Consider the following 10900-nt stretch of genomic DNA (forward strand, 5'->3'; position numbering starts at 1 on the left):
GCAGCTTGGCCACGGTGGGGGCCACACCTGGTGGCCGCAGAAGGGATGGAGGGATGTCGGCGTGGTGGCATTCTCTAGTCTCCTGTCAACCATCGGACCTTTCAGGGTCCTGGCCTGCTGCGCCTGCTGCTGCGTGAGACCCTCCTTCGTCAACTTCTTCTTAAAGAAGGTTGGGACTGAGACCTTGGCCCCAGACTGTCTGGATTCCGTCCTCAGCTGCACCATTTATCAGCTGCTGCTTGACACTGAGCAAGTTACTTCACCTCCCTGGTCTTCACTCGATTTGTAAAGTGAGAATTACACGAGTAATAACACCTTCCTCAGATGGCTGTTGTGAGACTATGAGATGGTGCATTTAAAGTGTTCCAGGAGGATCCTAAGATGGCGGCGGCTGTGGCGGCTGGCGCGGAGCAGCTGAGGTGGAAAAGGCGGCCACTGGGCCTCAGGCAGCCAGGAAACTTGTGGACCTTCCTCTTGCCATCTCTTAAGGGAGGACCGCTGCTGGTGGCCGGTCGTGGGGGCTGACTGCCACTTTGCCCTTGGCAGGAGAGGCTGCCTCATTTACAGGCAACAGCTTTGAAGTGTGGAGCAGGAAAAGAACTGTTTCTTAGCTGCAAAAGCGAGTCTCTAAACAGGGAACACGGCGCCTGGGCTGTTGTTGACACAGCCAGGATCCCGGAGGCCGGGGCTGCGCTGAAGGCAGCCAGATGCCCTATTCAGGATTCGAGGTTTCAGGCCGGCATAAAAGAAGATTCCTGGGAGCGCCCGAGCCGCGCCGCGGGACCGAGTGAGCAGCCCGAGGCAGCGGCCGAGAACGGGGATGGCAACAAAGCAGAGGCAGAGAGTGAGCACCCGACCCGGCACAGCCCTGTGAGTGACCCCTGGCCTGGCCCTGCTCGGGGTGGGGGGTGGGGGCAGACGCCTGCCCGGCTTCCGCCTGCCCCACCGGGCCACTCACCGCCCCCGGGGCTGCCTCCATTTTCTCAGGTGGTGGCAGCTCCGGCCCAGCTCAGCCAAGCCTGTCCTCTTTGCCTGGCTCAGCTCCTCACTGAGCCTTCCCACTTGCTTGCCCCGGCACGGGGCTTCCCGGGGCCTGCGGGCCAGCCTCCCCTCCCACTCCCTCCACGGTTCTCTGGCGGGGCTGGTGGTGTGGGGCATCCTAGGCCAGCGTCGGGAGGGCAAGGAAGTACGGGCTGGGCCGACTGTCACTCCACCACACCCTGGGCTCCGGCCCCCGGTAAACTTCCTGTTACTGGGAGGCAGATACCATCTCTGCGGCCACCAGTTCGGAAAAATGCCTAACCAATTTCTGGTTAGGAATAGTGTGGTTGGAGCGTTCCCGAGTTCTCTTGAACCTGCCAGAGAGCTGACTGTGGGCGGGCACTGGACTCGGTCCCCGCCGGGGGGGATTCAAAGGTGAACCATGTGCTGTGGGCTCCTCCCCCAAGGAGCTCACGCTCTGGTGTGGGAGATAAGACAAGTACACAAATAACCACGATACCAGGAGGAAGGTGATAAGTCCCGAGAAAGATTTACACAGTGCTACAAAGGCACCCAGAGCGACCGGTCGTCTGCGCCTAGCAGAAACCTGGTAGACTTCCTGGGCAAGGCAGTGCCGAGCAGGGTCTTGAAGGCCCAGCTGATAGACGAGGGTTGCAGAAGACACGTCCCAGCCCAGCCCAGTGTGCACAGAGCGGAGAGACGTCCGGCTAGGGAGGCAGAGACTCGACAGAAACCACACACCCAGTGGGGTCGTCACTGCGTGATCCAACAGCCCAGGCCAGAGCGCACGGAACAGGGAGAAGTCCTGCACAGGAAGTGAAAGCTCAACAGAGATCACACACCCTGTGGTACCGCCCCGTGATCCAGCAGCCCAACAGAGTCCAAGCTGACCAGAGAGAGGTGGCTCCCCGGAGAGGCCCAAGACCCGAGGCAACCACACACACAAGGCACTAGAGGCCAACTGAGCAGTCACGGAGGTAGCCATACCAAATTGGCAACCACAGCAACATCTTAGTTAGTCAATAGTCTCAAACCGGTGGACTGTGAAACCCCCTGCCACAATGAATAAACATCAAAAAAAAAGATACCAGAAGTACAAAAAATCAAGAAAGTACACCACCAAAAGTTAATAAATCTCAAACTCTAGATCCTATAGAACAAGAAGCCCTTGAAATGACTGACAAGGAATTTCGAGTGATAATTCTAAGGAAACTGAATGAGATACAAGAAAACTCAGATAGACATCATGATGAAATGAGGAAAAGTACACAGGACCTGAAAGAGGAAATGTACAAGGAAATCAATGTCCTGAAAAAAAATGTAGCAGAACTTGCTGAACTGAAGAAGTTATTCAGTGAAATAAAAAACACAATGGAGAGTTTAACCAGCAGGCTTGTTGAAGTTGAAGAGAGAACCTCTGAACTTGAAGATGGGCTGTTTGAAATAACACAAGCAGACAAAAAGAAAGAAAAAAGAATCAAGGACATGGAAGAAAATCTGAGAGAGATATCAGACAACCTTAAGCGCTCAAATATCCGAGTCATGGGTATTCCAGAAGGGGAGGAAAACGGAGACTGCATTGAAAACATATTCAACAAAATAGTGGCAGAAAACTTCCCAGGTATAGGAAAAATCACAGATCTTCAGATCCAGGAAGCTCAACGATTTCCAAACGTATTTAACCCAAAAAGGCCTTCTCCGAGACATGTTATAGTCAAACTGGCAAAACTCAGAGACAAAGAGAGAATCTTAAAAGCTGCAAGAAAGAAGCATCAAATCACCTATAAGGGAGCCCCAATCAGGTTAACATCAGACTTTTCATCACAAACCCTAAAAGCTAGAAAGGAATGGGATGATATTTTCAAAATACTAAAAGACAAAGATTGCCAGCCAAGAATACTCAACCCTGCAAGGCTATCCTTCCAAAATGAAGGGCAAATGGTATATTTCTCAGACAAACAAAAACTGCGGGAGTTCACTACCACACGACCACCCTGACAAGAAATCCTCAAGGGAGTACTGGGTTTGGTTCCTGAAAAATAGCTACCACTGCCATAAAAACCCAAGAAAAATCAAAACCCACTAGTATAATAAAAATGGCATTCATGAAGAGAAAACAAACAAACAAAAACACTATCTACAACCTACGGAACCAACAAACACAGAAACCAAACAGTAAATCAGAAAGCAAGGAACAAAAGACACCTAAGACAACCAAACAACTAATAAAATGCTAGGAATAAATCAACTCCTTTCAATAACATCTCTTAATGTAAAAGGCTTAAATTCCCCAATCAAAAGACACAGACTGGCTGACTGGATCAAAAAGGAGGACCCAACTATATGCTGCCTACAAGAGACCCACCTCACCCATAAAGACTCACATAGACTAAGAGTGAAAGGATGGAAAAAGATTTACCATGCAAACAGAAAAGAAAAACGAGCTGGAGTAGCTATTCTTATATCTGACAAAGTAGACTTTAAACTAAAAACCATAAAAAGAGACAATGAGGGACACTACGTAATGATAAAAGGACTGATCCATCAAGAAGACATAACAATCATAAATATGTACGCACCCAATGCTGGAGCAGCCAGTTTTATAAAACAAACTCTATTAGACCTAAAGAAGGAAATAAGACACTAATACCATAATAGCAGGGGACCTGAACACCCCACTGTCAATATTACACAGATCATCTAGGCAAAGAATCAGTAGAGAAACACAAGATCTAAACAATACTCCAGACCAATTGGAATTGGCAGATATCTACAGAACATTCCATCCAACAACCTCAGAATATTCATTCTTCTCATCAGCACATGGATCATTCTCCAGGATAGATCACATATTAGGTCACAAATCAAGTCTCAATAAATTCAAAAAAATTGGAATTATCCCATGTATTTTCTCAGACCACAATGGATTAAAACTAGAAATTAATAACAAACGAAACTCTGGAAACTATACAAACACATGGAAATTAAACAGCATTCTACTTAATGACATATGGGTCCAAGAAGAAATCAAGCAGGAAATCAAAAAATTTATTGAAACTAATGAAAATAATGATACATCATACCAAAACCTGTGGGATACTGCAAAAGCAGTATTAAGGGGCAAATTTACTGCATTAAATGCTCACCTCAGAAGAATGGAAAGATGGCAAGTGAACAACCTAACACTTCACCTTAAAGAACTAGAAAAACAAGAACAATCCAAACCTAAAGTTAGCAGACGGAAAGAAATCATTAAGATCAGAGCAGAACTGAATGAAATTGAAACCCAAAAAACAATACAAAAGATCAATGAGTCAAAAAGTTGGTTTTTTGAAAAGATAAATAAAATTGACAAACCATTAGCATGGCTAACAAAAAAAAGAAGAGAGAAGACTCAAATAACAAAAATTAGAAATGAAAAAGGCGATATTACAACTGATTCATCTGAAATACAAGGAATCATTCAAGACGACTATAAACAACTATACGCCAACAAATTTGAAAATCTGGAGGAAATGGATCAATTACTGGACATAAACAAGCTCCCAAAACTGAACCATGAAGACGTAGAAAATCTGAACAGACCGATAACAATAAAGGAGATAGAAGCTGTTATCAGAAGGCTCCCAACAAAGAAAAGCCCAGGACCAGATGGATTCACAGCAGAATTTTACCAAACATTCAAAGAGGAATTGACACCGATTCTTTACAAACTATTCCAAAAGATTGAAACAGACGCAAACCTCCCAAACTCATTCTATGAAGCAAACATCATCCAAAACCAGGTAAAGATATAACCAAAAAAGAAAACTACAGGCCGATATCCTTGATGAATATAGATGCAAAAATCCTCACTAAAATACTAGCAAACAGAATACAGCAACACATACGTAAAATTATTCACCATGATCAAGTGGGATTCATCCCAGGGATGCAAGGTTGGTTCAACATACGCAAATCAATAAATGTGATACACCATATTAATAAACTCAAACACAAGGACCATATGATCATCTCTATAGATGCTGAAAAAGCATTTGATAAAGTTCAGCACCCATTCATGACAAAGACCCTCTATAAGTTAGGTATAGAGGGAAAGTATCTCAACATAATTAAAGCCATATATGCCAAACCCACTGCCAATATCATCCTGAATGGGAAAAGCTGAAAGCTTTTCCTTTAAGAACAGGAACTAGACAAGGATGCCCACTCTCACCACTCCTGTTCAACATAGTGTTGGAAGTACTAGCCAGAGCAATCAGAGAAGAGAAGGAAATAAAGGGCATCCAGATTGGAAAAGATGAAGTCAAACTGTCCCTGTTTGCAGATGACATGATCCTATATATCAAACAGCCTAAAACCTCTACAAATAAACTCTTGGAATTGATAAATGATTTCAGCACAGTAGCAGGATACAAAATCAACACACAAAAATCAGTAGCATTTCTTTTCTCCAATAGTGAACATGCAGAACGAGAAATCAAGAAAGCCTGCCCGTTTACAATAGCCACCAAAAAAATAAAATACTTAGGAATTGAGTTAACCAAGGAGGTGAAAAATCTCTATAATGAGAACTACAAACCACTGCTGAGAGAAATTAAAGAGGATACAAGAAGATGGAAAGATATCCCATGCTCTTGGATTGGAAGAATCAACATAGTGAAAATGTCCATACTACCCAAAGTGATATACAAATTCAATGCAATCCCCATCAAAATTCCAAAGACATTTTTTCTCAGAAATGGAAAGAACTATCCAGACATTTATATGGAATAATAAAAGACCACGCATAGCCAAAGCAATGCTGAGCAAAAAAAATAAAGCTGGAGGCATAACACTACCCGGCTTTAAGCTATACTACAAAGCTATAATAACCAAAACAGTATTTTACTGGCATAAAAACAGACACACTGATCAATGGAATAGAATAGAGAATCCAGAAATCAACCCACACACTTACTGCCATCTGTTCTGACAAAGGCACCAAGCCTATTCACTGGGGAAGGGACTGCCTCTTCAGCAAATGGTGCTGGGATAACTGGATATCCATGTGCAGGAGAATGAAACTAGACCCATACCTCTCACCATATACTAAAATCAACTCAAAATGGATTAAGGATTTAAATATACACCCTGAAACAATAAAACTTCTTAAAGACAACATAGGAGAAACACTTCAGGAAATAGGACTGGACACAGACTTCATGAATACGACCCCAAAAGCACGGGTAACCAAAGGAAAAATAAACAAATGGGATTATATCAAACTAAAAAGCTTCTGCACAGCAAAAAAAAAACAATTAACAGAGTTAAAAGACAACCAACAGAGTGGGAGAAAATATTTGCAAAATATACATCTGACAAAGGATTAATATCCAGAATCTATAAGGAACTCAAACAACTTTACAAGAAAAAAACAAGCAGCCCAATTAAAAAATGGGCAAAAGAGCTAAGTAGGCATTTCTCTAAGGAAGATATACAAATGGCCAACAGACATATGAAAAAATGCTCAACATCACTCAGCATCCGGGAAATGCAAATCAAAACCACACTGAGATACCATCTAACCCCAGTTAGGATGGCTAAAATCCAAAAGACTCTGAATGATAAATGCTGGCGAGGTTGCAGAGAAAAAGGAACTCTCCATACATTGTTGGACTGCAAAATGGTGCAGCCTCTATGGAAAATGGTATGAAGTTTCCTCAAACAATTGCAGATAGATCTACCATACGACCCAGCTATCCCACTGTTGGGAATATACCCAGAGGAATGGAAATCATCAAGTCGAAGGTATACCTGTTTCCCAATGTTTATCGCAGCACTCTTTACAATAGCCAAGAGTTGGAACCAGCCCAAATGCCCATCATCAGATGAGTGGATACGGAAAATGTGGTACATCTACACAATGGAATACTACTCAGCTATAAAAACGAATGAAATACTGCCATTTGCAACAACATGGATGGACCTTGAGAGAATTATATTAAGTGAAACAAGTCAGGCACAGAAAGAGAAATACCACATGTTCTCACTTATTGGTGGGAGCTAAAAATTAATATATAAATTCACACACACACACACACACACACACACACACACACAAACCGGGGGCGGGGGGAGAAGACATAAGAACCACAATTACTTGAAGTTGATACGACAAGCAAACAGAAAGGACATTGTTGGGGGGGAGGGGGGGAGGGAGGAGGGAGGGAGGTTTTGGTGATGAGCAACAATAATCAGCCACAATGTATATCAACAAAATAAAATTTAAAAAAATAAATAAATAAAATTTAAAAAAATAAAATAAAATAAAATCGAAGAGCTGATACGGTGAAAGGCTGTCTGGTAATGGAGAACCAGATTTACACCCCAAATCTTAAGTTACAAAGTCTGCTCTAGCGTGAAGCTGCTGGGGTTACTTGACCTTGTAATTTGATTTTACATTGCCTTTGAAGATGGAGAGAACCACTGGGGCTACTGTGTTTGATTTGTTTTCTTTAATGGATGTGTAATTTGGAAAGGCCGCACCTGCAAACAGGATATCCTTTCTCCCTGAACCAGGATGTTGCCCAAAGGCTAAGAAAGGAAGGAGGCAAAGCCCAAAGAAATATCACGTTATCCTAAAATGCACCCCTTGCAGGTCAGGCTGGACAGCCCGCTGACACGGCCACGCTTGCCTTCCTCCCTGGGGAGATGCTCTCCAGAGCGGCTCTCAACTCCAGTTCCTGCAAGGGAAATGGAATAAGCTCACAGAGCTAATGGGAGTCTGGTCTCTACAGATTCCCTGGAAGCTGTGTTTGAGGTCTTTCATGGTTCTGGGCGTTGTGTCTTCTGCAAAGAAAAGTGCAGGTAGGAACAAAAGGTCCTACCTGAGCCCCTCTTTTTGTAACTGGGGAGATTGGAGGTTCCATGACTTATGTGGGGTCATGTTGTTGCTGTGAGTGGTTAGAGGCCAGTGTGCCACACCACAAACCTATAGCCAAAAATGTTTTCTCTGCTCTGCTGGTCTAGATGTCACTTGTGGTCTCCAACCTCATCTATTTGGCTAGAGCAGAAACAAGGAAGGGGGCTAAGGAAGAAAAGGACTCATTTTTCCTTGATTTTCTTATACTGATTTGACATTGATAAAATCGATCATCCTTCTGGTAAAGTAACACAGACATTTAATACAAACCAAAACCCACGTTTTTTGTTTGTTTGTTGAAAGCGACAGTCCAGACTTTTGCTAAATTACTAAATGGCTTCACATCAGTACAATACCTAACGACCCACATGGCCAGTACCAAACCTTTATGAATTTTGAGGGAATAGTGAAAATAGAAAAGGAATAAAATATTTCAATATGAAAATCAGCCTGTAAGTACCTAAGGTTCCTAAATTATATGCCGATGATGGAAACAGCAAAGTAAAGGTGAAAATCTGGTGGCTGGAGGGAGAGGTGGCTTGGGATAAGAGAATGCGCTGCACGGGAGCAAGCGCTGTGCTCCAGGCAAGCTGCCCTGGGTTTCAGAGACCAGATGCAGTATTTTCTAGCAAATGCTGGCATGTTTATCACCCAGCGGGCCCTGCCCTGCAGTCTGAGAGCATCTACCAGCATTTCCAACTTGGCAGCCCCCCAAAAGCCAGAACAATGATTGCTTCTCTCTTGCTATAATAATGCTGTCTAGTTCATCAGAGATCCATTTTGTATTTTTCATTGAATCCAAAGCAGGCTGTTTCCTTCACAAGCAATTGTATCATATTTTACATATTTAAAAAAAGAATCAATTTGGTAAATTAGTAAAAGTAGAAAAGTTTTGGTGAGAAAGAAAGGAGTTTCTCCTAGAATCTCATTATGTATCTGAAATAAATGTATTAAAAAAAACAAAAAAACCTGTACACTTAATATGGCACACGCATGCGTCCAAATATTTCTCAGCTCACTGGGTCTTATGGAGATAGCTGTGGGGCTGTAGTAAAGCCTCAAGCTTTCCCATTCATTCATTCGTTCACTCACTCATTCCCTCATCTAATATTAAATACATGAGCATTTACTATGTGTTGTAAGCATCGAGGGTACAGCAGTTAACAAAATGGAAAATGACCCCAACTTCATGGAGCTAGAGCAGAGGAGGCTAAGAAACAACTCATGCAAACAGGTCCATATGGTAATTCCGGAGGGTGATAAAACTCTTCAAAGGGAAAACAAGGTGGTGTGCTGGCGAATGGCCAGGGTGGGGTGGTTGAGCTGAGATCTGGCTGGTGAGAAGGAGCCTGTGTAGATCTGGGGTAGGCAGCAGGATGCTCAAGAAAAGATCCTGGGGTAAGAACAAGTTTGACAAATTTTGGCAAAAGAAAGTATGGATTGAGAACAGTAGCATCTGTTGTGGTAAAGATTTAATAAGGTGATGTATGCAAAGAACATGATAAACTACAAAGCAGTACCATAGAAGGGTATTATTTGGTAGTGCTGGAATACTTGAATTATCACAGAAAGAACATTCTGCATTTAGAAAGGACTAGGATGAGAACTACAAATTCCAGTTTTCACCTGCTACTTTCTAGTAAAAAGCGGCAGGTTCTTCAAAAGCCCTTTCAACTGTGGCGTGTCTCCTTTGCATGAAATATGGAATCTCACGTACCTGGAATCCTATTGAGTGTCACCCAGAAGTGTTCATCAGGACTGAAAGTGTCTTTGGACCACTGGAGCAAATCAACAGCCCGTGGGTCATGGAGAACAAAGTTGGCAAACTCTCTTGATAGAGCAACATAGGCAGAACCAAAGTAAATGGTGAGATTACGGGGAGGAGGTGGCTTCAAAGCTGTCGTTCTTATCACATAGGAGAGCTCTTTGCCCAGATGCTCACGGTGGACGTATTTAGTCCGTCCAATTGCATGAGCTGGGGGCAGTACCCCTGGAGTAATATTTTTCCCTTTAAATCCTTTCAAATAATGAACTATTTCCTTGTTGGTTTTCAGGGGGAAATCCTGGCCACAGGTGTTGATGGCGTACTTCCATGGAACCTCAGAGGCTGAAAGATCTTTGAGGCAGTTCAGGTCAGCCTGGAGCCTGGAAATCCCACCATAGACAACTGGTTCCATCTTTGAAGCCAGAAAAGCATTGGGGAAGCAGCTCAGTAATTGCTCTACTGCATCTTTAAATTCAGCTGTGGCCTTTTCATCCACATGGACACAGTAGATATTCTGGGGCATGTAAATAGCCCTGAAGAGCCTTGCAAAGGTATCAAAATTGTGATGGATGACCATGATATATGCTAAAGGAAATGCAGCTTCTTCTTTAGATAAGGGGGCCGTGATATAATGGCTTTGGGTCAAGTATTCCTTGCAAGAAGACTTCTCATAGATCATTAGTTTATTTCTCCACAGGAAAGGCGTTTTCCCGTTGATAAAGGATGTGCAAATTTGAGTCAGCATCCAAGTGTCCGAGCTATTTAGCCTCTGGAAGCTTTGGTCGCCTCCAAAACTGAACACGTAGAGCACGATGAAAACGATCACGCTGGAGACAGAAACTATAAAGAGGTACCGCATGGACGAAGGCATGCCTCAGAGAGGGGCGAGGGTCAGAGACCACCAAAATCTCTAAATCCTTCCCCAAACTTCCTTTTTTCCTCGGAGTTCTTGTTTTGGCACATGCTCCAGTCATCCCTGCCCTGAAGCAGACGCCGTGAACCTGCTCCGTTTCATCCCGGGAGCCCAGCTGCTGGCTCTGTCCCCGGGCTGCTATTAGAAACCGGCCCCCCCTCTCGAACGTCCTTTATCTAAACCCCAGCAGCAGGTTACTTAAGCCCAGCCTTTCCCCGCCCTCTGCCTCCGTTTGCATCTGCTAGCTGTTTTGCTAAACCTCTGGTAACTCTTTCCCCCGCCCCTGCAGCTTTAGTTTCTGGAGCTCCTTTCTTCC

The 10900-nt window shown here is 43.7% G+C and overlaps 1 protein-coding gene across 1 annotated transcript; it reads right to left on the bottom strand.

Moving 5' to 3' along the window:
* Window positions 1–7617: 7617 nt before the first annotated feature.
* On the bottom strand, window positions 7618–10542 carry LOC134378881 (N-acetyllactosaminide beta-1,6-N-acetylglucosaminyl-transferase-like). The gene is made up of 2 exons (XM_063098195.1): window positions 9624–10542; window positions 7618–7727 (listed from the first exon to the last, which is right to left on the bottom strand). Exons 1-2 carry the CDS (start codon window positions 10540–10542, stop codon window positions 7618–7620), a joined length of 1029 nt encoding a protein of 342 aa, XP_062954265.1.
* Window positions 10543–10900: the final 358 nt, after the last annotated feature.

Source organism: Cynocephalus volans, chromosome 5, assembly GCF_027409185.1.
Source record: "Cynocephalus volans isolate mCynVol1 chromosome 5, mCynVol1.pri, whole genome shotgun sequence".
NCBI lineage: Eukaryota > Metazoa > Chordata > Mammalia > Dermoptera > Cynocephalidae > Cynocephalus > Cynocephalus volans.

Excerpts from the sequence above, each read along its gene's own strand:
- LOC134378881 (XM_063098195.1), bottom strand. The coding sequence starts at position 10,542 with ATGCCTTCGTCCATGCGGTACCTCTTTATAGTTTCTGTCTCCAGCGTG. Across the intron at positions 7,728-9,623 it reads GACACTCAATAGGATTCCAG|GAACTGGAGTTGAGAGCCGC; the intron begins GTACGTGAGATT and ends TTTCCCTTGCAG.